Source organism: Seriola aureovittata, chromosome 10 (genome assembly GCF_021018895.1).
Source record: "Seriola aureovittata isolate HTS-2021-v1 ecotype China chromosome 10, ASM2101889v1, whole genome shotgun sequence".
Taxonomy (NCBI): domain Eukaryota; kingdom Metazoa; phylum Chordata; class Actinopteri; order Carangiformes; family Carangidae; genus Seriola; species Seriola aureovittata.
The window spans coordinates 23,416,530-23,441,037 of record NC_079373.1 but is presented as its reverse complement, the minus strand read 5'-3'; the positions used below and the strand labels follow the sequence as shown (position 1 = coordinate 23,441,037).

The 24,508-nt window shown below is 41.3% G+C and overlaps 1 protein-coding gene across 1 annotated transcript in view; it reads left to right on the top strand.

Moving 5' to 3' along the window:
* spon1b (spondin 1b) overlaps positions 1-24,508 on the top strand; it is an 84,707-nt gene that overhangs the window by 47,018 nt on the left and 13,181 nt on the right. Inside the window, exons 8-9 of the mRNA XM_056387424.1 lie at positions 18,719-18,783; positions 21,782-21,983. Coding sequence (XP_056243399.1) covers positions 18,719-18,783; positions 21,782-21,983 — 267 coding nt within the window. The remainder of the gene's footprint in view (positions 1-18,718; positions 18,784-21,781; positions 21,984-24,508) is intronic.

The window sequence follows — 24,508 nt, the reverse complement described above, 5'->3', positions numbered from 1 at the left end:
TCATCCAGGACGTATACATCCTGGAACCCACAGGTGTTCCAGATCTACCAATCAGCAACCTGACAGACAGAGACAGTTTAGTGTGGAGCCCGGGGGTCGTCACAGTATGGAAGTGCACTCAGTCTTAATGTGTCTTTTAAAGGAAGGATCTGCAAATACAATTTCACGATGGAAGAAAAGTGTGACCTCCTCTGCATGCGGGTAGAAAAATATACGTACTGTGTGTATGTTGTGGTAGCTGGCAGCAGTGGTAGTAGCACTAGTCTAGGCTATATAATACTCTCCTAGAAATATGCTGAAAAAATCATGAAGCATCAGCTATCTGTCACCCAGATTTAATGCTACTCAGCGTAACTACAGTGCACTTACAAAGGATGAATAAACTACTGGATAATCATAAAATAAAGCCTCACCTTTTAAGTCAGAATAGATGAGAAGTCCCTTAAAGTATTTAGAAAAGTGGAAACATGTATATCTCCAACTCCGTGACAAACTGTGCATATGACTGGATAATACCACTGACAGCTCCAGGACAGCTGCTCCCTGAGGTGGGAATGTTTTGTGAACAACGTCTTTCCAAGGTCAAGAATGAAACACTCATATCGTCTCTTCGCGTCCACTTGTGAAATCTTATCTACATTTTCCCTTAGTCAATATTGATCCCGTGGGAATGTGTAGAGAAATGATTGCATACCTTCACCCCCCCCCCCTGTTGTTGCTCCAGCACATCACTCACTGTTCTTTTTCCACAAGGAGCGCTAGTGCAATTCTCCATCTGTGTGTGTGTGCGTGTGTGTGTGTGTGTGTGTGTGTGTGTTTGTATCAGTCCTTCCTCTCCTAATTGGGAATTTGTATTCATTAAAAGCCCTGGATGAGCACTAAGATGCGAGTCCACACCTGTTGTTTATGTCAGCGCCCGCCTCAGTCGGAGGCGGGGCCAGGATTAACCGCGGTCAACCGTCCCCTCTCCTCTTTCATCCATAATCACAATCACATCATGAATCCCCAATTATCTCCCGAACTGCTGCCCTCGGGGCCAGATCCGACTCCGACTCCCAGTTTCAAAATAATGAAAAGTCATATTTTCGGTTCCCGCCATAGATTTTCATCCTAATTATTCTTTTCCTTTGTCTCTCATTAGAACGGAGAGGAGAGATTAAGTGTTGATCTGAAGGGGTGTGTTCGGGCTTGCACGTGCATGAGAGAGACAGAGATGGCGAGATTAGCTGTTGATGGTAACGACACAGCGATGCGTGACTGAGAATCGGGGATGTGCGGTAGCTTGTTAGCTTCACATGCCCACCAGGTAGCATCGTGTTGGGAGCTTTATAATGAGGCTGCTTCTTTCATGTGGACCGGACCTTTAATCCCCAACACATGAGCCGTGGGACGTGGTAACAGGGCTTCGTTCGTCGCTTACACACCTTCCTTTTTGTCCTTGTTATTCTCTTCACTTTCCTCAAGATCCTTTCTTCTCTCTTTCCTTCCCTCCATTTTCCTTGCTTCACTTTTTTCTTTTTTTATTTCCATCTAACACAGCCTTCGTCATTGTTCAACCTTTTCTGCTCTTTCTTTCCTTGGTTCAGAAATAAACTCCAAATGAAGTGTGTGAAGAGCTGCGTTTAGCTTCGATTTGCTGCTGCTGTGTGGGCAGCTCAGCAGAACTCGTCAACATTTTCTCCCAGCCTTGTTCATCGCCCTCGTGAACGTCCTCGTCTACCAACAGTTTGCTTTTCTTTTCAGAGTTGTTTCAGTGTAAATGAGTGTCATCCCGTCGCTCAGCAAGCGCCCATGTTTGTGTCTAACTCACAAGCTAACGACAGGAACAGATTTACGGAGGCTTTTGTGCCTGTTTTTCAGGCTGCGGATGTCAGGTGCACTCGACTGGAGACGCAGTTTGTGTGTTAGTTGCTCGAGTGATTAAGAGGTGCTTCTCTGTCCTTATCGCTCACACACTCACGGGATTCCACCATTTTTTTTTCTTACAAAGGTCACACAATTTGTGACTGTCAGTTTTGCAGGGACAGTTCTCCACTTCTTAATATGACACATGTGAACGCAGCATTGACGGAATTAATTTAGTCCAATGTTCTGTTTTCATTGTAAACCCCTTTGTGCCTGTGTTTTTAAAAGTGCTCCATAAATACATTTATTATAAATTCACTGTTAACAAGTCACAGGGAAGATTGTTGTAGGGAAATAATAGCGAATTTAACTTAGGCCTGTATTTAACTACAGATTCTTAGGGGGAAAAAAAGATCAATGAAGATTAATTAAAACAATATTTCATTACTGTGGCAGTAATTGAACAGGGGGCAGAGTTTGTTTTCATTAAGTTATTACAACAACTGCACATTTCCTTCTCTTGATAAGATATTAACGTTATGTGTTAATATGTGTGTTAATGTTATTATTAACATTAGTATGACCATCTCCTCTCTAAGCTGCCCGACCTGCTGCTGCATGCTTCTCTCTCTCTCTCTCTCTCTCTCTCTCTCTCTCTCTCTCTCTCCATCGCTGCCTTGTGGGCGGTTATCTTGTGCATTTTATGAATCTGTAATGATTCTTTTTATATCACTCCGTCTCCTTTTGTTTGCCATGAACATGTTCATTGCCTCCTACTGCACATTTTACTTTCATGAGTAAGATTTGGAGTAATAGCAGAACTGTTTCTCAGGTGGAGATAAAAATATGGCTGAAGTGAATATTTTGCATCAAGATCAATATATATATATATATATTGTTTTTTTACGTGCTTGTTAGAGAAATTCCACTATTGAACTGCGCCTTTGGGCTCTCCTTCACTGCCACAGTGCGTCCCAGGCGCAGGCCAAAAGCTGACTGCATAATGAGCTGCTGTCTTGGTAAATCAGGAGCTAAATACATGTAGATTGCAATTTCAAAGTCAATGAGAACCACAATGCGCTGCATCATGTTCGTGGAGGCTACAGCTCTTGAGCAGCTCTGTGAGGCACAGGAGAGCCATCCGTCCAGTTTCTGCCAGTCGTCTGGGGCTGGGTCGTGGTTTAGCAAGGCAGTGCAGATGTTTCAATCCCCGGTAATGTTTTCCAGCTCCTCCTCGTGGGGGATCCTGAGGAATTACCAATCCAGATGAGATACAGTCCAGACTGTAAGTATTTGGACACACTTTTTGTGCTTCAGCCCATTCAACCTGAAGTAAGATAATGGATGCTGCACTAAAGCACTAAAGTGTCAGCTTTAATTTGATTAGGGTTTACATCAACATAGAAAGAGTTTGTGTGGGAGATAAAGTCCTTTAAACACATAGTGCTCAAAGTTTAGGTGATCAAATTTAATTTTACAGATACACATCATATTTAATGTTTTGTGGAAAATGAGCGCCTGAAGTCTTCTACCCGTTGACTTCACCACACGCTTTTACCTTCCCTGCTGATGCTCTCCCACGGTCTTCACTGCATTCCCCTCCAGCTCTCGCCTGTTGTGGGGTCTCTCTGCCTTTGTCTGGTATTTAGCAAGTGGAGTACGTTCTCACTTGGATTGTGATCAGGTGAATGTCTTGTCCAGTCGAGGATATTGTCCTGACTTAAACCCAATCGAACCCCCAACCCTGGAGAAACCTGAAAATGGTGATCTCGAAATGAGCTAATCTGCAGAGAAGAATGGCAGAAATCCACTTGTAAATCATTGTTTTGGTCACTGCATTAAGTGTACTGCACAATCATGCGTGCGCACATGTATGCACTCAGCATAGGACATTTCCTCAGGATGGGGGACAATTATTTTAGCCCATAGCACGTCTACCAAGCGCACCTTTCAACACCGTGGACGCCATGAAAACTGCATTTTCATTGTCTGGAGTAAACCTCCTGGAGCTCTTTAGAAAAGTGTTGGCATGCTGACAGCTTCTGTCAGAGAAAGATGCCTATGACTCATTGGTTAGCAACAGACCTGACAACGACAAAGTGATTGATTGACAGAGATACAGACCAATCAGTGTTGAATTCAGACTTCAGGACTTCATGATAAATGTCTCTGTAAGCGCTGAAAACAAGTATATTATATGTATCGTTTTAACAATGGTGAAAACGCCAGAAACCGGGACAATCCTTAACCAAAGTCATCATTGTACCATCAGGGTTCATCCTCTGGGGACCATTTTGCTCCGTCTACATTGTCTTTGAAACATTTCACCAATAGAAAAGTGTCTCACGAATGTCATATGGCACCAGAGGAATCAGTGGATCACCGAGATCAGCAGGATTCATCATTTGTGGACCATGAATGTCTGTGCTACATTTCTTTTGGCAACCCATCCAATAGCTGTTGCGATGTTGGATGCGGGCCAACTAAATGACACTGACATCCTCGACTGGAGTGGGTAAAAATGGATAATGTAGCCAGCAGTCTTCACTGTGGGAAGCTCCATAATATGATGTAGAATCCATTAAGAGACCTGGGGTTGACATGAGTGGTATTTGCTTCAGTGCTCCATACACAGTCTCAGAATTGAATTGAAATTGAATTTTGTTTACTTGTGTTTCTCTCCTTCTTCACACACAAACATTTTGTCATTATCTCTCCACTCTGGCCTTTGTCTCCGCTGTCCTTTCTTTCTGCCTCCACTCCCTCCTCGGTTCCCGCTGCTCTCCGTTATTCTTGTCACTCCGCTGCTGTTTAACACTTACCAGCCGGATATTGGATGATAAGGCGTAATCAGAGCCCCCAACTCAACCTCAGTGCTTGTGTCAGCTCTGACATGTGGGTTGGCATTTACTGCGCGACAGCAGCTTGACACCAGTTCACATCCCTCTTCATCAGGGACGCTGGAGCCAGTTATATTTTGCGCCAATCAGCCTTGGTGTAATCAGTTGTGTTCAACACACCAATCTAGCCCCATGACAAGATAATTACCATGGGTTCCCGAGGGAGACGTGTAGCGGGGAGCACCACAGCACTCAAGTAAAAAGTTGTGGCTGCAGTTGCACCATCAGGACACGGTGTATCATTTCCGTCAGTTTAATCAGGGGTTTTCGGTGGCTGTTTTTAGAAACGTGGGCGTGCATGCAAAGACTGTGGCGTGCTTTGTAACCTGCAGCAGTGCTCGAAAACAATCAGTCTAAGATGTACTCTGCTTGAATACACACATTTGAAATACTTTGTCTGACGGCTACAGTTAATATTCACATAAGAGATTAATATTTTACGAATGAAACCTGTGATTCGATTATGTTGATGAAGTATGATGCATCACTATAGATTAAACACCCAACAATCAGGGTTGGATTTTAGTTGCTACACGCAACGTAAGATAAGGGCCCCAAGTTAGTTTGATAATAAATTGATTGAAATTTAATTAATTATTTAATAATAACAATAATAATAATACATTTATGTATATGGCACTTTTCTTAACAAAGTCACAAAGCACTTTGCAGAAAATTAAAAGCAGATAAAAGAGAAGGCCAACGAGTAAAAAGAGTAGAACAGCATGAGTAAAAACTTATCAAAAGGATCTGACAATAGTTAAAGAGAGGCAATAAAATATGTAAGAACAAGAATTAGGGAAACAACAATATAAATAAAACATATATCAAACATTACCAAAGGCTGAGGCAAAGAAATGCATTTTAAGAAGAGATTTAAAAGAAGTTAACGAGTGTCTGTTTTCAGCCGAGAGAGAGCTCCAGAGTGTTGGGGACTCTAATAGCAAAAGAGCAGTTGCCCTTGGTTACAAACCTTGACCTCGGGGTGACGAGCAGCATAAGCACAATGTAACCTTTATTATGAGCAGCTCGGTTTGAATCTGGACAAATCAGTTCATTATAACCCTGCAGCCGTCTGAAGGAAGGACACGTATGTTGAAGTGCCGCGTCAGAGTGCAGTGCCATTACGAACGACCATTCACAGTGTTTACCTCTATTAAATCATGTGCAGATAAGAGATAACACTTTATAATACAACACACATCAGATCTGTTATGACTCAATATTCTGTCGCTTAAGTGGGAGGTGTTCGATTGCAGCAGCTCATTAATCCCGTGTGTCATCTCCTCCTTTCCAAATTTGTTTTTAGAAAAAGCTGTATTTCATGTTTTATTCTTGAAATGCATTGTGGTTCAATTGCTGATAATATCTTGTGACCATTTATGATGGAAGATATAGTAGAAATGAAACTAGTAGAAATAAAAAATAGTCATAAAATTTTTATCATCTTTGTACAAGTCAAATAAAAACCGACACCTGTGGTTGCAGATACGAGGTGCTGTGTGTTCAGCTCGTGCCGCTCCGCCATCCAGACAACAGCATCATTTCCTTTTTGTTGAGCTGTTGTTGTCATGTGTCGCTGCAGACCAGTGATGTTGCTGGATAATAGTAAACTCATTAATCACCTCACCCTCACCCACTTTTGCACTTTGCACGACTGCACCTACATGAACCAAAATAGCAGTTGCGCTCGGAGACGCCCACACAGTCTGTGCGTGCAGGATCCACTGCTTGGTGCTCGTCGTTGTGCTTTGGCAGATACAATAATTATAACTGAACAAATGACGTTTTAATTTAAGTTCAACTTGGAGTGAAGGATCTGAAGACTTCCTCTGCCACTGAAGAATGGGTGACATGTTTTGGGTTCCCCGAAACAGCATGACAAAAATAAAATACAGAGCTCATAAAAGATCATTTCCTATAGAGTGCGTTACATTGTGAAAGCCATTTCAGAATATGACATATTTTCCTGTAGCTGCTACAAGCCTTATGAAAGTTTAATGAGCAGGAAAAACCTGTTAATGTATTCTTAGCTGGAAAACTCCGGAGCTGCTGCAACCTAATAGAGAGGAACACAAAGAAAGGCAGTGTGAGTGCTTCTCTGTCCGGGTCCGTCTCCACTGTTCGGTCTATCTGCGGTCATAAATATCATCCGGCTGACAGGTCACACAGACCAGAATCCATCCGCCTCAGCTGTGCTACAAATATTTCTGCTGCAGTCTCTCTCTTTTGTTCCCGCGGCCTTTAAGGATCCCCTCCAGTCCACCTTTTCCATTTAACAGTTTCCCTGGGAGGCTGTGAAACCTGCCTGTCCCGCACTCTCCTTTCGCCAATCTTCTGTCCAGCCTCCATGTTTTTTTTTTCCCAAATGGTCATAAACAAAAATCCCTGCGAGCGGTGACTTTATTCCTGCGACAGGGCCGGGGGCAGGGAATTCATCACTCGCTTTGACTGAGTTACACCTCGGCTCAGCTCAAGGTCAAAGCAATTACTGGACTTTCACTCCCATCCTGACCTCCCTCTCCTCCCTTTTCTCTGCTCTTCTCTTCACAAAACTCTACTTTTCTCACTCCCCCCCTGACCCTACTTCTTTCTCCCTCACCAGCCTGCACGGCCTCTCTCTCTCTTTTTTGTTTTTCTTTCTTTTTTTCTTAACTTTGTGAACTTAACTTGCCTTTCTTCCTCCTTCCACAATGTATTTCTAAATGTTAGTCCATTACCGTGAACCATGCTTTAAATAATAGACTCTCTAAAATTGCTTGTAAGTCATAGTCATGACCCCCTTTGTTACTACTTTTCTATCCCAGCAGTGGGTCAGCAGCAGTGACCCAGTGTCCTGGTTGTAAATCCATCCCTGATTTGATATATAAGATAAAGCCCAGCAGACTGCTTCGATTGGGGGTCACTGCAGTACAGGATTTCCAGTCGCCTGATCTCGCAGACTCAGTGGTGGTTACGAAGGAAGTCTGCAGCTCTGATTGTCTTCACATCCAACCAGTCATTACCATTAAAGTCCGAAGTGAACAGTTAATTTAAGTGTTGCTTTTGACAGGGAACATATATGACAGCATCCCTACTTCATGTTGTATTTGTACGATGCTGCCTTGTTCACCTGTTCAAGTTATTAGACTTCATTGCTTTGATGAATTAATTGAGTCCTTGATGCAAGCACTTGGTTTACCGCATATGTACAAATTCATTTCTAAAGGGCACAAACAGAGACAGGAACATACTGGTGAGTGTCGACAGTAAAGCATAAAGCAGAGTCACATCATTTAGGACTTTTTCACTCACTGCATTGGAGAGAGCGTTGGATGATTCCCAATGCAACGATGCATTGTTCTTTTTTTCTTTTTTTTTGTGATCAACACTGATTTTTATCAACAAAAGGAAATGTGACATAAAGCAGGGAGGCAACAGACAATACAAAGACACATGAAGAGGTCTATAAAAAGCAGGAGCCCTTCAGAGAGAACACAGCCAAACAATAATAATCACAGGTACATTGTTTTTCCTTGACAACAGTCTGGGCTTCTCAGTTTCTCTTAGATGTAAGTCTCTCGAGTATGTCCCTGAAGATGGACTGCTAGGCCCTGTGTGCTGTTCTTCATTGGAGGTGTGACAGTTAACTTTGCATACTGTAAATTTCAGTTTTTTGTGGGACTCGTTCAAGTAAGTTTTCTAAGGGCAGAATCCTCTTTGCCTCATTTAGGCAACTGATTATTTCCCTCAGCTGCTGATGAGGGGAGAACCCCCGCTATAACTCGCAGTGTTATTTCACATTATCACACAAGGTGATCTGCATTATCCCAGTCGCACTGAGACAGTTTACAGCGATCAGAAAAGTATTTCTCATTTTCCTAATTTATCCCTGCAGGGACGCAGCTGGCCGCCAGCGTCGCCAGACACTGATATTTGGTTGAATGTATGTTGTGACACCAAAATTCAATGTCAAAACAACGTCTAATAACCAACATTAATTTGACATTTGACGTTCATATTTGATAAATCCAGTTGTCATTTCCAACCAAAGTTTAACATCTGAATCGTTAAGTGTCCAACGTCTTTCTGACGTCACACTGACGCCCGGTTCCTGCTGCGATCGTAAAGTCTCTGAAAGGTATTTCTCTATAGTGATAAATATCACAAAGTTAATAAGCAATAATCGAAGTACGAGCTAAGAAAAGAGAGTTTACCAGTCAAACACTCAGGACTGTGTGGGTGTGTTTGGACCAGATTTCATTGACAGTGGCCTGGCAACATTAACAACAACCCTTCAACTGTCATCAAATTGTGATTTAAATCTTGCCTAACTCTGGTGCATGGAAGTATGTCACATTATTTTTTTACCCAGCTGAGCTTTTTTTCGAACCAGTGAGAGGAGCAAAAACACAAACACAGAAATCTCTCAGGTTAAATAAGCATAACGAATCAAACTTTGGCAGAATACATGTTTATGTACTGTAGGATTCCCATGGCATATAAAAACTGTAAAATATGTTTTCAAGGCCACAAACTACAGAGTGCAGCTGAGATGAATGGAAATGCCAGTTTTGCAGGGATTTGGTCATAAACCAAAGATCTGGACAAAGTGAAATCTTGATCTGAAGGTGGCGCTAGATGAAAAATCAGTGACATCCTCTGGACACCGTGACGGTCTGTACACGATATAATGTAAATACATTCAGTTGATGGTGTTGCTACATGAAAAGTCAGAGGATCACCAAAGCCCGTAGAATTCATCCTCTGGGAACCATGACTCTCTGTGCAGAAGTTCCTGGCAATCTATCCAGTAGCTTCTGAGATATTAAAGCCTGGACCAGCCGACTGACCAACATTACCGTCGCCGGAGCCATGCCAAACTCAGCCTAGTGTTTTATCTTCCGCCCTTAAAGAGCCATTTTAACATAAAAGCCATTAGCTCTGTTTCTATGGGTTTTATTTTTTCACACAGAGGTTTTCTCAGGTCAGCCTATCTAGTACAATATAATACGAAATGAAACTGCCAGAGGCAATTTCAAAATCATCACCTCAGCTGCCAGAGGCAAAGAACCAGGTCTCAGTTGAGCACATAATGACCTTTGCCTTCTTCCTAAATTACAGCTAAGGAAAGATTCAAGACTGCAGTTTGATCAATTATCTGTAGAAAAGGCTACATTCATAACCTCGGGAAAAAAAAGAAGTCAAAACCTTTCTTTTCCCAAATGTCTAAATAACAGAGGCAGTTATGGTTTACTTGACCTGAGCGATTGCAAAGACATGAAAGGAAATGAGAATCACAACAGGACCTGAATTGCACAGAGCAGAAACGCAGGAGGGGACAAGAAGCCCCCTAATGGTACAAAACCCTCATAACATAAGACGAGGCATTAAATTACACAGGTTAATGAGGTGAAATTATCCCGTCTTCTCTTCTCTTCTCTTCTCTTCTCTTCTCTCACATCCGCAGGAAGATCTCAGTGATAATGATGTTTCAGCTCTAAACCCGAGCGCCTGGTCCAAAAGCCTTTGAGGTGTCTGGGATGAGTGGCTGCAGTCTGCTGGATAGCAAGCCTGTAAAACATCATCTACATTTCCAGATCCACTTCAAACGCAAACTCAAAAGGCTTGCTGCCGAAGCTTCCACATTTCTTCTATGGCGAAAAACCTTGGTTTTCAAAAGAGCTTTCATGCCGGTTGATTTATTTTCATTGTAATGACACCATGTAATTTCTTATCTCAGCTTGAAAGTATTTTTCTTCTGTTTTTTCATCTGTCATAACATTTTTTTTATGTTTTCCTCTTTTTTTTTCTTTTTTTTTTGATGAAATTACTCATTAAATTGGCTTCTTTGCTCATTCAGTGGAGTCATCCATTTGCCCAAAATACCTCAAAGTTAAATGATTTGGTAAACAGATAAACAAACCAACCATTTATGCCAGCAAGAGGTATGAAGAGGGTATGAAATAGGATAAAATAGGCTTTTGCTCACATTTCTCTCATGTAAACACAAATAGTCACGCATATGCACGACTGCACCACATAGTTCTGTTGCCCGATGTACTCACTGTATACGAGCTCATGGCGCCGTTTGGTTCAACGTAACAAACAGAGACGTTTGCCAAGATTAGCTCAAACAGAGTGATCCATGCTTTCCTCAGGTGAACGTGTCACATATTACACTTGAGACTGGTGTGATGGATTAACTAGTCCCTCGGGTTATAATGTCTTGGAAAAAATGCACACATATAAAGATGCACCCACACATACACAAAAAAAATATCATTTTGGTACTGACGCACACATACAGTAGCAAGGTGCATAAAAAATGGGACATGTACAGTATTGTGGCTGCACTACTGTCATAAAACACTGAGCTACGCCACCACCTGTGTGTGTCACCACATAAACAAAACATACACTCACAACATATTTTTTAAACTAAACTTTTTCAATGAGCTTCTAACTTGGAATGAGGGGGTCCTACATCAACACATTTCCTGCCAAAGGTAAAACATGATTTGTGGCTTGGAGAGGAAAAGACTGGGTGACATCAGGATCATCTGAGATGGGAGGACAGCAGAATCAGTTCTGGAAATAAAGGCGGGCAGTCCAAAACCAAACAGACGTTATGACAATGGAGAGGGAAAAAATGGGAGCTTGGGGTAGTTGGCCTTTTTTTCATTTTTCCGCTTGCTGGCCAAGTATTGTGTTGTCCATGGGTCACCCACAGCCACATCAGCGATTATGCAGATGGGTTTCTTCCTGTGCAGTGATGTAATGCCAAAGAGCTTGAAGGCCCTGCATAGCAACTGGCCGGCGAACCCTCTGTAACCTCCTTCCTGGATGGGCACTAACTGCGTACGCCATCCTCAGCTCCGGCATTCAGCCAACAGGTCGTCCATTTGGTCTTCCTGCAGGATATTCAATTCTAGCCAGACCGCTTGCCTTGCTGTTTTGGACATCAGGACCATGCCTAGCCTGAGTGTTGGCTATGCAATGGTTTCTGGGAACTTGAGCTGCGTCTTTGGTCGGCCTTCAGTGGTGGCAAGAAGCCCACTTGATGATCTTTGATGCTGCTGCAGTTGGGTGTAGCTGTTTGGTGCTGACAGTCCCTGCACAGATGGCTTCCCTTTGGAGTGTATTGAGGTCTTGGACTGCCACCCTTCTAGTGGCACACTGTCCCAGAGGAGTGATTTGGCCTCCTCGTCTCCTCGGCCTTCACGTCCTGCCAGTCCTGACCCATGGATACTTAATGTTATAAAGAAATACTGAAACCAAACCAAAGTTTTCAGGAAGATTTGCTTTATTGAATATTACATTTTGATTTGAAACTAGCAACCTTTCAGGGAAAGAAGATATGTGCTTTGTTTATATCAGATCTGATGGTTTTGCAATAAGGAAACACAGGTTGTTATTTTGTACAACTTAATAACAGCAGCTGGCTTGAGGGACAAGTAAATTACAATGTAAGTGGACAGATGATAGTAGCGTGGTTTGGCTTCATATCCATGTCACAGGTGGTTGATAAATAACCTGCTGAGCTGAGGTTGTTGTGCACGTGTGTCATACAGTACTTGGCAAATGATCGAAGACATCTTGCTGGACGAGGGAAATTGATGTTTATTTTATGTGTCACCTTCGGATCAGAGGGTATGTGTTCATCTGTGTGGCATGTTTCTAAGTCAATACTTACATGTGTCAGTGGATGTGTGTGTGTATGTGTGTGTGTGTTCCCACGGTTTGACCCAAGTTGTGAATTTTATCCGACTGAGTTACACTGTATTGGCCCAGTCATCCATCTGTTCCACGGCCCCAATGCAATTGTAATTGCATTAGTGCAGTGTTGATTTTTTATTAGACACCTTTTCCCAAAGTCCCCAGGCTCATTTTCCTTTATTAGACTGAGTCTGGAAAGACAATACAGAGCCTCACGCCGCCACGCGCAGAGTCCCTCCAGGCAAAACTTCATTCCAAAGTGAGCGAGTGATAAGTGGGCAGAACCGAGACCGTTGAGGGGATTTGGGAAGGAGTGGCACAGGCTGAGTGTGTCTGCCGCTGTCCTGTTCACACAAGTATGTTTCTGTCCAGCTGTTTAGAAAAGTGACCTCCAAATTCTGAAAATGTCACACGAAAAGCAAGACGGGAGTTTGGTGAGTTTCCATCATGCACCATGAATTGGCAGGTTGACCATGCTTGTATCTGAAGAACGTAAAAATGTTATATTGCATAGCTAATGCTACAAAAGCATACAGTACTTTGCATCTTCTTATTCTTGACCTTGGAGCTAGTAGTTTAAATCTGCTATAATCAGTATTTGGTTACGTGAAAGAGGACGCTTGTAGTGATGAAACCATGGAGAATTATGACTTCTGCTGTTCCCTTCTGTGCTTTATAACGTCTTTCAACTTAATGTTTTGTTTTTCCAGCTCGCAAATTAAGTCTTTCGCTTCACTCTCACTGCTCTCATAACAATGTCTTGACCACAAGATGTGTTAGATTCATCACAAACATGTCTGCAAATGAATGCTAATGCTGCTCCGTATCTACTGGATATGTAAGCTGGCAATTGTTTGCTAACAAGTTCGCCATATAAACTTTCACAGCTTAATTCTGCTGCTCAAGTTGCCCAATTATCAGCTATTGCAAGTTTTACAAGGTCAATTATAAAAGCTTTTTTCACGAGATTTCAACAGCAGTTATTAACAATATCTCAATTTTAACTCCAACTACCACTTAAAACATAAGAGGATTGGTGTAGAGTTCCCTCCTACACAGAGCATCACTTCTTGTTAGCGAGGAGGAGGACAGAAGGACAAGGCACTCTGGGAAAACAAGTACCAAGAGTGGATGATGGGAATCTGACTTTAAGACCAGAATCTTAACTGATATGACCAAAATGGACCTGGACTGTCAGAATATCTACCATCTAGCATTTACCACAAACCGTTTAACACTTTATTTTCCCCACTGGTGCACTCAGGTTACAGAACTGCACCTGAACTGATCAATGACATCATCATGACATCACGTGACAGTTGTGTGGAGCACCACATCAGTGAAACAGTAAGGCCCTTGGACAAGGTTCGTGGCTGCTTTGTTGTGACATCACAAAGTTACAGAAGTCCTGACGGCTGGTTTTAAGGCTCAGTTTCTGAATACAGGCTGTGTGTGTTTCTCTGTGGACTGAGGCTTTGATACTTTCACAGTATTGATATAGAACCTAGACCTGCTTTATGATCAGAAAAGACATGGAAATCTCATTGTTTACAATATGGCACCTTTAATAATTCTCATTAATGATGAATTTACAGATTTTCAGTCATGCTAACATTGTGCTTCTATATGTATGACAGTGTCTGTTTGTGGATCTGTTAGTTGTTCCACTTCTTTGGCCCAGACTGAAATAGCTCAACAGCTATTGGATGGATTGTCATGAAATTCAGTGCACATATCCACAGTGCCCCCATAATGACTTCTAATGATTGTGGTGACTCCTTCACATTTGGCAAACAGCATTTTATTCGTTGGGCCAGCACTTCTGCCCCTGGCAACATCTCTGTGATGACAAGACTCTGGGAATTCAATTAACCCCGATGTTCTCCCACAAATAATTACACCACCCGTTTACAGACTGTTATTTATAGTGTTATAAAACTGAAAATAAAAATGCAAATTCTCAAATTTGAAAAGCTGGAGCCATCATTATTTTTTTATCAGTATTTTTCTTCATAAATTGAAAGCAGAATTGTTCAATCAATTAATCACATAGTCATCCCTTAATTATAATAATTAGAATTCAGGTTCAGGTTGGATATTGGTTTACGTGCAGTTGAAAGGCTCAAAGAAAGAAAATGAAAAAAAGAAAAGAGTAAAAGGCAGCAATAAAAGATTGGAAGGACTTACAGAAAGGAAGGAAAAGGAGGGAGAGAGTGAAGGAAGCGTTATCATCGAGTGTGTGTGTGTGTGTGTGTGTGCGTGCGTGTGCGTGTGTGTGTGTGTGTGTGTGCCCACATCTCTTCTAACCCATGCTCTTTCTCTCTGCTCCTTTTTTAACCTCTCTCCTTTCACAGATTGTTACTCTCTCCTTCCATTAAGTGCTTTGTTGTCATTTTTCCCCTCTGTGCCTCTCAGTTGTGTCTCCCCCGGTTACCAATCTACCCCAGTCCCTTTCTCATTGTGTGGTCTCTTCCTCTGTCTTTATTTTAACTTTTTCATCTTTTTCTTTCTACCCTCTGTCTATTTCAAATATCACTTTCCCTGTCTCACGTATTATCGCTTCTTTCTCTTCTTCCTCTTCTCCTCTTTCCTGTTCCGTTTTGGCTGGACTGGCCTTGAGCCAGCGCTATACAAATGTCCATGAGTGAGTGAGTGAGTGATATCGTTATTGGTCGTACTTTTCTAATTGGCCGTTATTATTATTTGGGGCCAAGAGTTTCCATTGCGTCATCAGTAGCTGTTTACAGTGGATGCACAACAGTTTTCAACTATTGTATTTCCTCCAAAGTGACTGTGGCCTTTATTCACCTCAGCTGCAGATGATAACATGCCTTTATTTGAGACGGGCTTGTGTTAGAGGCAGGTCTTTATTACTAATATGCTCTGTTTGTCTGTGGCTGTTCGGGTTGCATCGGTGACGGTTGATGATAAAATGTGAGCCCAGTCCTGAAACACGCTCTCAATGAATGTGTAACCGGCCCACCAGGTTTTCTCCCTGTGCTCCTGATGGGCCAGTTTGACTGACAGAAACAGTCTGTTGTGCAAACAACAATAAATCAGAAATGGACTTTCACTGTCAGCGCTTGTGTTCCTGTGACAAGAACCCATTTCTTTTTACGTTGACAGCATGTTGTGCTTTTGCATTTTCAGATTAATCTCTATTAAGTATTGAAGTTTATAAGTAAGTGTTTTGGCCAAGTAGCGCCATCATGATACTGACAAACACAAAGCGCCCCCTGCACATTCTCATACACAGTCTTGTTTTTGTTCTTACCTGACCACCTTCTATCCCTCCACCTCCCTCTCCCTCTCTCCTGCTCTTTCTCTTCTCCTTGAAATCATTCCTGAAAATGTAATGTGCCTTTAAACATTGGTAAATCACAGTTATTTTGTGCCATTACAATAATTACCATAAACAAACAAACCCATTACAGGAAGATTTGCATCTCCTACCGGCCTCCACGAAGCATTGTGCATTATCTGATACCGGCTGAGAGCCGCCATAAAATGTGCAGGGCTGTTTCACAGGAATAAGATGCTCTTCTTTTAGTCTAGATTGAACCAAAGCATTGAGATTTGCTGGTGGCGGCAGATGGCAAATGGAGTGAAAGAATGATCGAGACAATTACCTCGAACATTTTTGTCCTTTCAACATGTTTATCTGGAAAAGTGTAACAATTGGCTTTCGTGCATTTGAGCTATCAAGGTTGGAAAAACATGAGCAATTGTGGGTAAAGTGTTTAGTGGCGTCTAACTGCGATTTGAAGATGCAGTGCATCACAATGGCAAAATTAAGTGGCCTATACTTGAGTATTTTAATCTGCATAGCAAAATGACTCAATTCTGGCTGATTTGCAGTTTACTGTGTTGTGTTGATGGATCCTGTTGTACTAATGTATAACAGACTTCTTTCATTATACTGTGATTGTACTGGATTAAAGTGCCGTCCACACAAAGAACAATAACCATAACGACAACCGTAACGGTAACGATGCGAACATCCACGCTGGTGAACAATAGCATTCTGTAAACAGTGCAGTGCCAAGCACGATGTCCTTCTTCTCGTTAGCGTCTTTATAAATACTGTTTGTTTGTTTTTAACCTCAGTGATGACACTCCCTAATGTCGTCTGCCACGTTGAACATGCTTCACCTTGTCGGACAGCAGGACAATATCGTTCACCGCTGTTATAGTTTTGGAGTTAAAACGATTTTTAAAACGATATATTTACAGTTACTGTTCTTGGTGTGGACAGCTCTTTAGTTTATTGGAGTAAATCAATATTGAACACTCCTGGTGTTGATAATTAACTTTTCAAATCTTGATGTTTAACTATTTTTCCTCAGGTGTGGAGATGTCTTGCCCAGGGTTTCTTGACGAAGCTTGTGCTGGAGTGGGAACTAAATATAAAGTTCATTTGGCATGGCTTTTAACATCTGTAAAAGTTGTTTGTTATAACTTTTCAGACTGCACCATATGTGCGTTTTCTGATCTGATGCCCCCTCTGGCACGACCCCGTTTACACGTAGTCACTTCGTGTGTCGTGGGCAGATGCCTCCGTGCATCCGGCAGCATTTGAGATGGTTTGAAATCTGATCGCTCTTGACCGCCTAGGGAGGATATTCGAGCTGCACGCTAGCCAGATGTTGAAAAGGCGTGCATGTATCATTATCTCCAAGACAAGTACGTAATCCTTACACCTCCCACGGTGTAGCTATATCAGTAAGCAGTCTGTGGAAACACCCTCTCACTGTCTGTTTTTCTTTACACATCCGTGTTCTGTCTCCTCCGTACTTGTGATAACAGCAGCTGAAGTTTCAGTAGAAACACAATGAAGTGAGCCGTTTTTCTATGTCTCATTAAAGCAACAGGAAACAACAGCTCCGGCAATTTCTACACATACAATCCAATACAAGGCACTGCTGTGGCAGTTATCTGATCTCCGATCAGCTCGACCGCTGGATGATCTGTGTGCGTGAGAGAGTATTGATCTGTGTGGGTGAGTTAGAGCCCATGAAGACAATACAACTTTTGTCTCACTTGTAGTTCATGAATACATTAAGTACAGGCAGTGCAAGATGCAAATCACATTTCTTTGCGTTTCACTTTGTAGCTCTTTGTCATATTTTTGACTGGTAGTTACTTTTGTCGCAGTTTCTGCTGTTTCAGTTTCTTTCTCAGCGTTTTAATCAAGAAACAATATAAATTATCCATGCCAGCTTGTGTGTTTCTGTCCCTCTGGCTGTCTACATTCAAATACAAATCTGTCTGTGTGTGTCCACCTTTTTGTCCGTGTGTGTGTGTGTGTGTGTGTGTGTGTGTGTGTGTGTGTGTGTGTGTGTGTATATGAGAGGATGGAGTGAGGTCTGAGGCCAGAGAGGCCACAGAACCCCAGGCTGGTCTGAAGAGAAGATGGACATTGACTTGTAAACTTGTTTTCATCCACACACACACACACACACACACACACACACGTACACTAACACACAAATACACACGCAGACACTCAGCCAACCACCCGCCAACACACACACACACACACACACTTGTTTTCTCCACACCGCCCCAGGGAAGAGAGCAGGCTTTCAAGGCGACTCTGGAATCTTCAGTCAACCAGAAAAAAAGGATTTTTTTCCTGGCATTTCCCAAACTGAGGCTGTTGTTTGTGGTTGTGTGTGTGTGTGTGTGTGTGCGTGCGTGTGTGTGTGTGTGTGTGTGTGTGTGTTTAAAAGAGAAAGAGACAAAAAGAAGAAGTGGAGAAAACACAATAAAGGCTCTTATTAAACTAGAAAGGGCAAATTTGGACTTTCCTATTCAGTTCTAATCAGCTGCTGCACCAAACTAAATCCATCATTTGTCTTCCTGCTTTTGGCTGGAATAATTACATCCGATGCATTATGATAGATAAATGCGTTGGTGAGTCCATAAAGTGTCTGTAATGCTACAGAGAGACTATAGAGAGTGGTGGGTGCTGTGTGGCGTGCAGAATGAGGCTCCTCACCAGAATGAGAGACGGCTATTATAAAACAGCACAGAGCCTATTTGTCCTGATAAGAGACACTTTGTCCAGGTTCTTAAGCCTTTGAAAAGTGGAATACACTTTGCTGTCCCTGGATGAGAGTACTCACCCTCGGTCATGTCAATTTGTCAGTTTCGGTCTTTTCTCTGACAATGTTTTTTTTCTTTTCTCTTTATAGTCATCCATTTAGTGACAAATTACTTTTTACATCGCTCTCTCTCTTTCTCTCTCTCTCTCTCTCTCTCTCTCTCCACAGGGAGATGAGGTACTGACTGTCATTAAAACTAAGGCTCAGTGGCCAGCGTGGCAGCCGCTCAACCTGTAAGTATCACTCAGTGTCAGTTTTACTAAAGGGAACAGGCACATCTGTGAGAGACATGATTGAAAATTAAAATGGAATAAAATGTGAAACAGAAGCAGTCAAATTGAAATTAAAATACATTTTTTTAGTATTTATATATTCTTGGTGTTTGTTTGTATTTATTTAGTTGCAACTGTAATTACCAAAAAGCTGTTCCTTATTCCCATTTACCCACCTACCATGTCGTTCCATGTCATGATTCCATTCATGGTGCTTATGTGAATTTTGGTCATTTACCATCACCACATCTTGGCCCTTGACATGGAGACAGCTAACACTTGCTAGACCTCCTTCGTCTTATCATTTGGGCAGGAGCTGCAGGTGAAACAAAAGTAACGCCTAGCAGTGGGAGTCATTGCTAACATTAGCAAGCTTGGCTAACTAGCTTGCACTCTCCAAGTCGAATACAAACATAACAGTATGAAAGGTCAATGCACTAGCGCTTTTCTAGTCTTATCATCCACTCAAAGCGCTTTATACCACAAGCTACATTCACCCATTCACTCACACGTTCATACAACACTTTTTCTACCACATGCACACACTCACTCACAGATGATACATCTTGCCCAAGGACACTTTGACATGCAGACAGGAGGATCCAGGAATCGCACCACTGAACTTCAGATTAGTGAACAACCGGCTCTGCCTTTGAGCCACAGCCCCCAGTGTGTTGTAAAGGGACTGACAGCTTCAATATTAACACAAATACTGTATAAGCTGAGTCAGGTTGTCATATAATGTGACTGATAGAAATAACACAAATAGACAAAACAGAATGGACTTTAGGGAGCAATAAAAAAACAGCTGTAAATATTCCAAATAAAATCTATAGTTTAATTAGTTTGTGAAAGACCACAGGTACAATAAGTCTGATATCCTTTTCAGGCTCAGGAGTAATAATAATAACCACTACAGTCCATCTATATGGGACTGTAAATCTGTGTCTTGTATGGGCTTGTGCACTTCGATTGAAGACTAAGAAAAGAAGTGAGCTGACCAATCACAGATTGCGATCAAAGGGATGTTGCCACCTGGTAAAAAATCTTCCATATAGGATACACCTGTGGTTCCTCCCCTCTCTTCTCTCTTTCTCTCCTCCGAGATAATATCACCAGCGGCTGACAGTCTTAACGATGTGGAGCCCAGCATCGTGTACTGTACACATCGTCAAATGCCAGTTCGGTAGACATGGCTCCCCGCCCCTCCTCCGAGAACACATTTGAGGGATTGGCACATCCTTGATGATGGCGGACTTAGATCAGTTTCCGAGTCACAGGCCGGAGGATGGAGGAGCGAGGAAGGAAGGACGCATAATTAGTACAATGGAAAGCCCCCTCGTATCTCTTAGTGCACCACAGACGATGACAGCGCGTCTCCTAGCAACGCCAGTTTTCAGATGTCAGTCAAATGCTGCCATCGGAAACAGACCCAGAGACCAGGAGTTTAAGTGTATTTCCACAAATTTGATCTTTTTTTGCAAAAAGATGCAACAAAAAGATGCAAAGTAGCTGCAAAATCTTATTACTTTATATTTTTGACCACAAATAAAGAGGCAAATTCAAATTTCAATTTGACTTTAAATCACACGTGAGATATTCACCATGTCTGTGTTGTTTTCGTCATGTTTTTTAGCAGCATTGAGTTAAGAAAATAAGTTTAGGCAACTGCATCACCTTGGGTTTATGAAGAGTTTTGATCTGGTGGCCAAGCTAAAAAACAAGGCTGATTTTCTGTCTTGTTGATATTTTGGAGGCCCACAAAACAATATGCCTTTTTTGTTGTTGTTGAGAAGCTGCCTGAGCTTTCCTTCAAGCCAAGATTATTCTAGATTTATTTATAAAGCATAACATAATCTGTGTGTCGTGAAATAAACAAAAATATAAAATACTGTGAACTGTAATATAAGAAAAACACTACATTTACATAATGTAGGATATTAAAGATGATCGACCGAAACAATAACAGACAAATATTTTATTACTTTGTTAGAGATATCTATCAAAATGCGACTTCTACATTAATCACTACATCTACATCCTCATTATGCGCAGTATGAAATTCTAAATTAGCAGGAAAAGTTTGAAAAAGTTTAATTTCTGGCCCAATAAATGAATTGCAAATTATAATTAAAAATTCTGATAGTATTGTATGAATTTTAATAAATTTATTCTTAATCGGTTCAGGATTCCTTCATTTATACACCTCTTTAAAGCCAGGAATACTTCTCTGAATAGTCGCACACTCTGGCATCGTGTGCACTCTTTGGAATTAGTTCAAGAGCAATTAGAAACTTATCACTATTCTAGCCCTCAGCAGAGCATGGACACACACACACACACACACACACACACACACAGTCACACACACTAATGTACTGTATCTTTCACCAAACATCTGTTTAATTACCCCTCCTAGCGTTGTCTGTCATTTGCAATATATTGTGCCACTATTATTTTTACTAATGAGAACATTCACACACATACGTGCGCACCCACACAGTCACACACTCACAGTGTGAGTATGAAATACTTGCTCATTTTGTTCAATTTTGCATGCAAAGTTGTCAAGTTGTTCTAACAGATTTATTTTTGCATTTACGGTATGGTTTGGTTAAGACATTATAATTAAGATCCCAAAGACAGTTTTCTGAAAAGAAATTTCAAATTAGCCTCTTATTATATTCACAATACATTATTATATTCATTGGGTTTTAGACATGCAAAATCTCATTATGAGCTATTTTCTGCCTCTAATTGGATATTTCGGAGCTTCAATTATCCTGCAATTAGCAGAGTGTGACTCGGGTCAGAGGTCGTGACATTGGAGGTGAACTGTAACATGTTTCTCCTGAGATGATTATGTCAAAAACACAATTAGGGCTCACTCATTAAAATAATATTCAGGCTTCTTGTCTTTTGCTCTTTTTTCATTATATTTCCCCGTCACTGTTGCCAGGCGAGCAGCTCCATCAGCAGAGTTTTCTGTGGACCGAACCCGTCACCTGATGTCCTTCCTCACCATGCTCGGGCCCAGTCCAGATTGGAACGTGGGGCTGTCAGGAGAGGACCTCTGTACCAAGGAGTGTGGCTGGGTGCAGAGGCTGGTGACAGACCTCATTCCCTGGGACGCAGGCACTGATGGTGGTGTCACATACGAGGTAGTGTATCCTATTTCACCTAATTTGTAACCGAGGAGGTGTGACATGTGACATCTAGTCATGGCAATGCAGTTGCATCAGGTTGCTAAAGTTGCTGCCATCATGCGGGATCATGGAGAAATGATGGAGGCTGTAAGAAAAGCCCCAAAAATAGGTGTCAAAAAGGTGTAAAAGCAAACAGACTACTACTTATACGCTTCATTTAACTCCTTAATGCTCAGAATAAAAGGGTACCAGTATCTTCTGTGTAAATCCAAGAAAGCCACACAAAGAGTGAAATGTTCAGGTATTACCAGGGCTGACATAAAGAAAGATATTTGGAAAATATATAATGCTAACATTAAACTCTAGTTTGCTAATGTGCTGTTAAAGATTAGCTCGTTGTATTCGGGGATTTTGTGTCTGTCAGTGAAGTGACGAATGAACGATGACACTCAAAATGTTAGCTTGCAAAATGTTAGCCTAGTTAACCACTGTAGTAGTTGTAATTCGCCTTTGCTAGCTAGGTTTAAAGCCATTGTTGTTAAGTTGTTGTTTCCTAACAACAAAGTAGATCAGTTAGATACAGTAATGTACCTAATGTGTCTACTCTAGCTAATGTTATTTGAAGTTATGAGTTTGTAGAGAAGAATAATTCGCTAACCAGCTTAAGATAGCTTAAGATATTTAGCTAACAAGCTACAAACATTCACTGCTAAGTATTAAATGTGTTGTATCAATGGATACTGTACTATACTGTGTATAAGACACTTGTTTAAAGTTGCAGTGATAGAGCTTAATTGTTAAAGATTAATATTTTGCTTTAGTGGCAGCTGACAGTTAAAGTAGATCACATGTTATCATAATATTAAGTTGTATAGCTCACTAGCTGTTGGCAGGAAGTCGAATTTATATTAAACTCCCACATCGCAGCACACTCGACTTCCACCTGACTGCGACTGTGTTCGACTTCTTTGGTTTTTTCTACATCCTTGGAATTAAAGGTGCTCATCCATATTCACCCACTGTTTTGAGACTACAGCAATTTATTTATAGGTTACAAGCTCATGAATAAACAAGGGGCTTATCCGGCTGAGGGGAGGTGGTAAATATCTTTCAAAAACCTCACTTATATAATACCACATCTCTTTCAGCTTCTGTTACTTCTTAGATGTGGAAGTGACTGTTCTTGGCCTGTTTTTATCCTCATGTCAAACAGTCTCTTTATTTGGTCTCCTTAGCTCTCTGACCTACACTTGCACTCGCTTCCAGATTGACTTGATTTTGAATGTGTATTCTAAATGATCAAATGTTGTGATCAATAATTAAGGCAGTTAGTGAGCATTTTAAAAAAGAAACACAGATTAGACAGTGGTATTTCTTTTCCCTATCTAAATGTTGTTTCATGTGTATTGTGCTGTGTGTGAATTGTGTATAAAATGTGGGATATAACACAGTGTAACTCTGCACTGCCTTCACATTGCTGTTGCCTTGGTCCTGGGAGATATTTAAACTACTGTCTCTAAGCTCATGATGTGTATCCACTCCTCTTACTCTGGAAAGTGTCCCCCTGAAAATACAACATTTAGTTTTTTAAAGTTCACCACCAGATCATGTGTTCATTGTACTGTACAGCAGACATTAAATGACTGCCACCTACAGGCAGAGACATGACATTACACATCTTCCTGACACATTTTTACTGTATAAAAAAAACATATAGTTTCTTTTTGATTGCAGACAAAGTTGTAATTTCTAATTGTCCCCAAAAAGTTAAGGATGTCTTCTGTTTGGATTCACACAAGATATTTTCAATCACAGTCAGAGAAGAAAACTTTAAGCAAACCTCCAAACTACAAAGAGAATACGGCAGTGTAGATGAGCATATAACTTCATATTCACACTCCCTTAATAGATGTCTTCCTTTTGTCTTATTCAGAACTGCTGCATGTGTTAAATCAAAAGTTTCTTTAAAACTTTTAACAGCAAAGTTGATTCAACCTGAGAGAAGAAAGAGAATGATTCATTTTTGTCACATTTTTCTGGCTTACTCTCTAGAGTTTTTGTCTTTTTTCTTTAAAGCTCTATCAATATGTAGAAACTCATGATATCACACACACCTAGAAACAGTGTCATGAATATCTAATTAAAGGGGAGTTTAAACGGATATAAATAATGCATATTGAGATCAAACAGAGAAGCGGCTCTGGACCGGATGGCTGATGAGAGAAACAGCCACTTTAGATGCCTCTTTCAGGGCCATGACAGGTACCAACCTCCCCAACCGGTGTCGGTCAGAAAGGAGAATAAAACTGCTGCAGCTATTGTAGAAATGTAATTTTTTTTTTTTTTTAATTCTGCTTTGAATTGCTGCTGCTCTACTGGCCCTTGTCTCAAGAGAAATTATGTTGTTCTTGTTTTAGAAGCCTGTTTCACAGACATGCATGCACTATATGCTGCTAGATTGGATTAGTATTCTGCGTCCCACCAATAATTCCCATGCCCTGAATTTTGGCTGTTTAACTTTGATTATTCTAACGATTCCT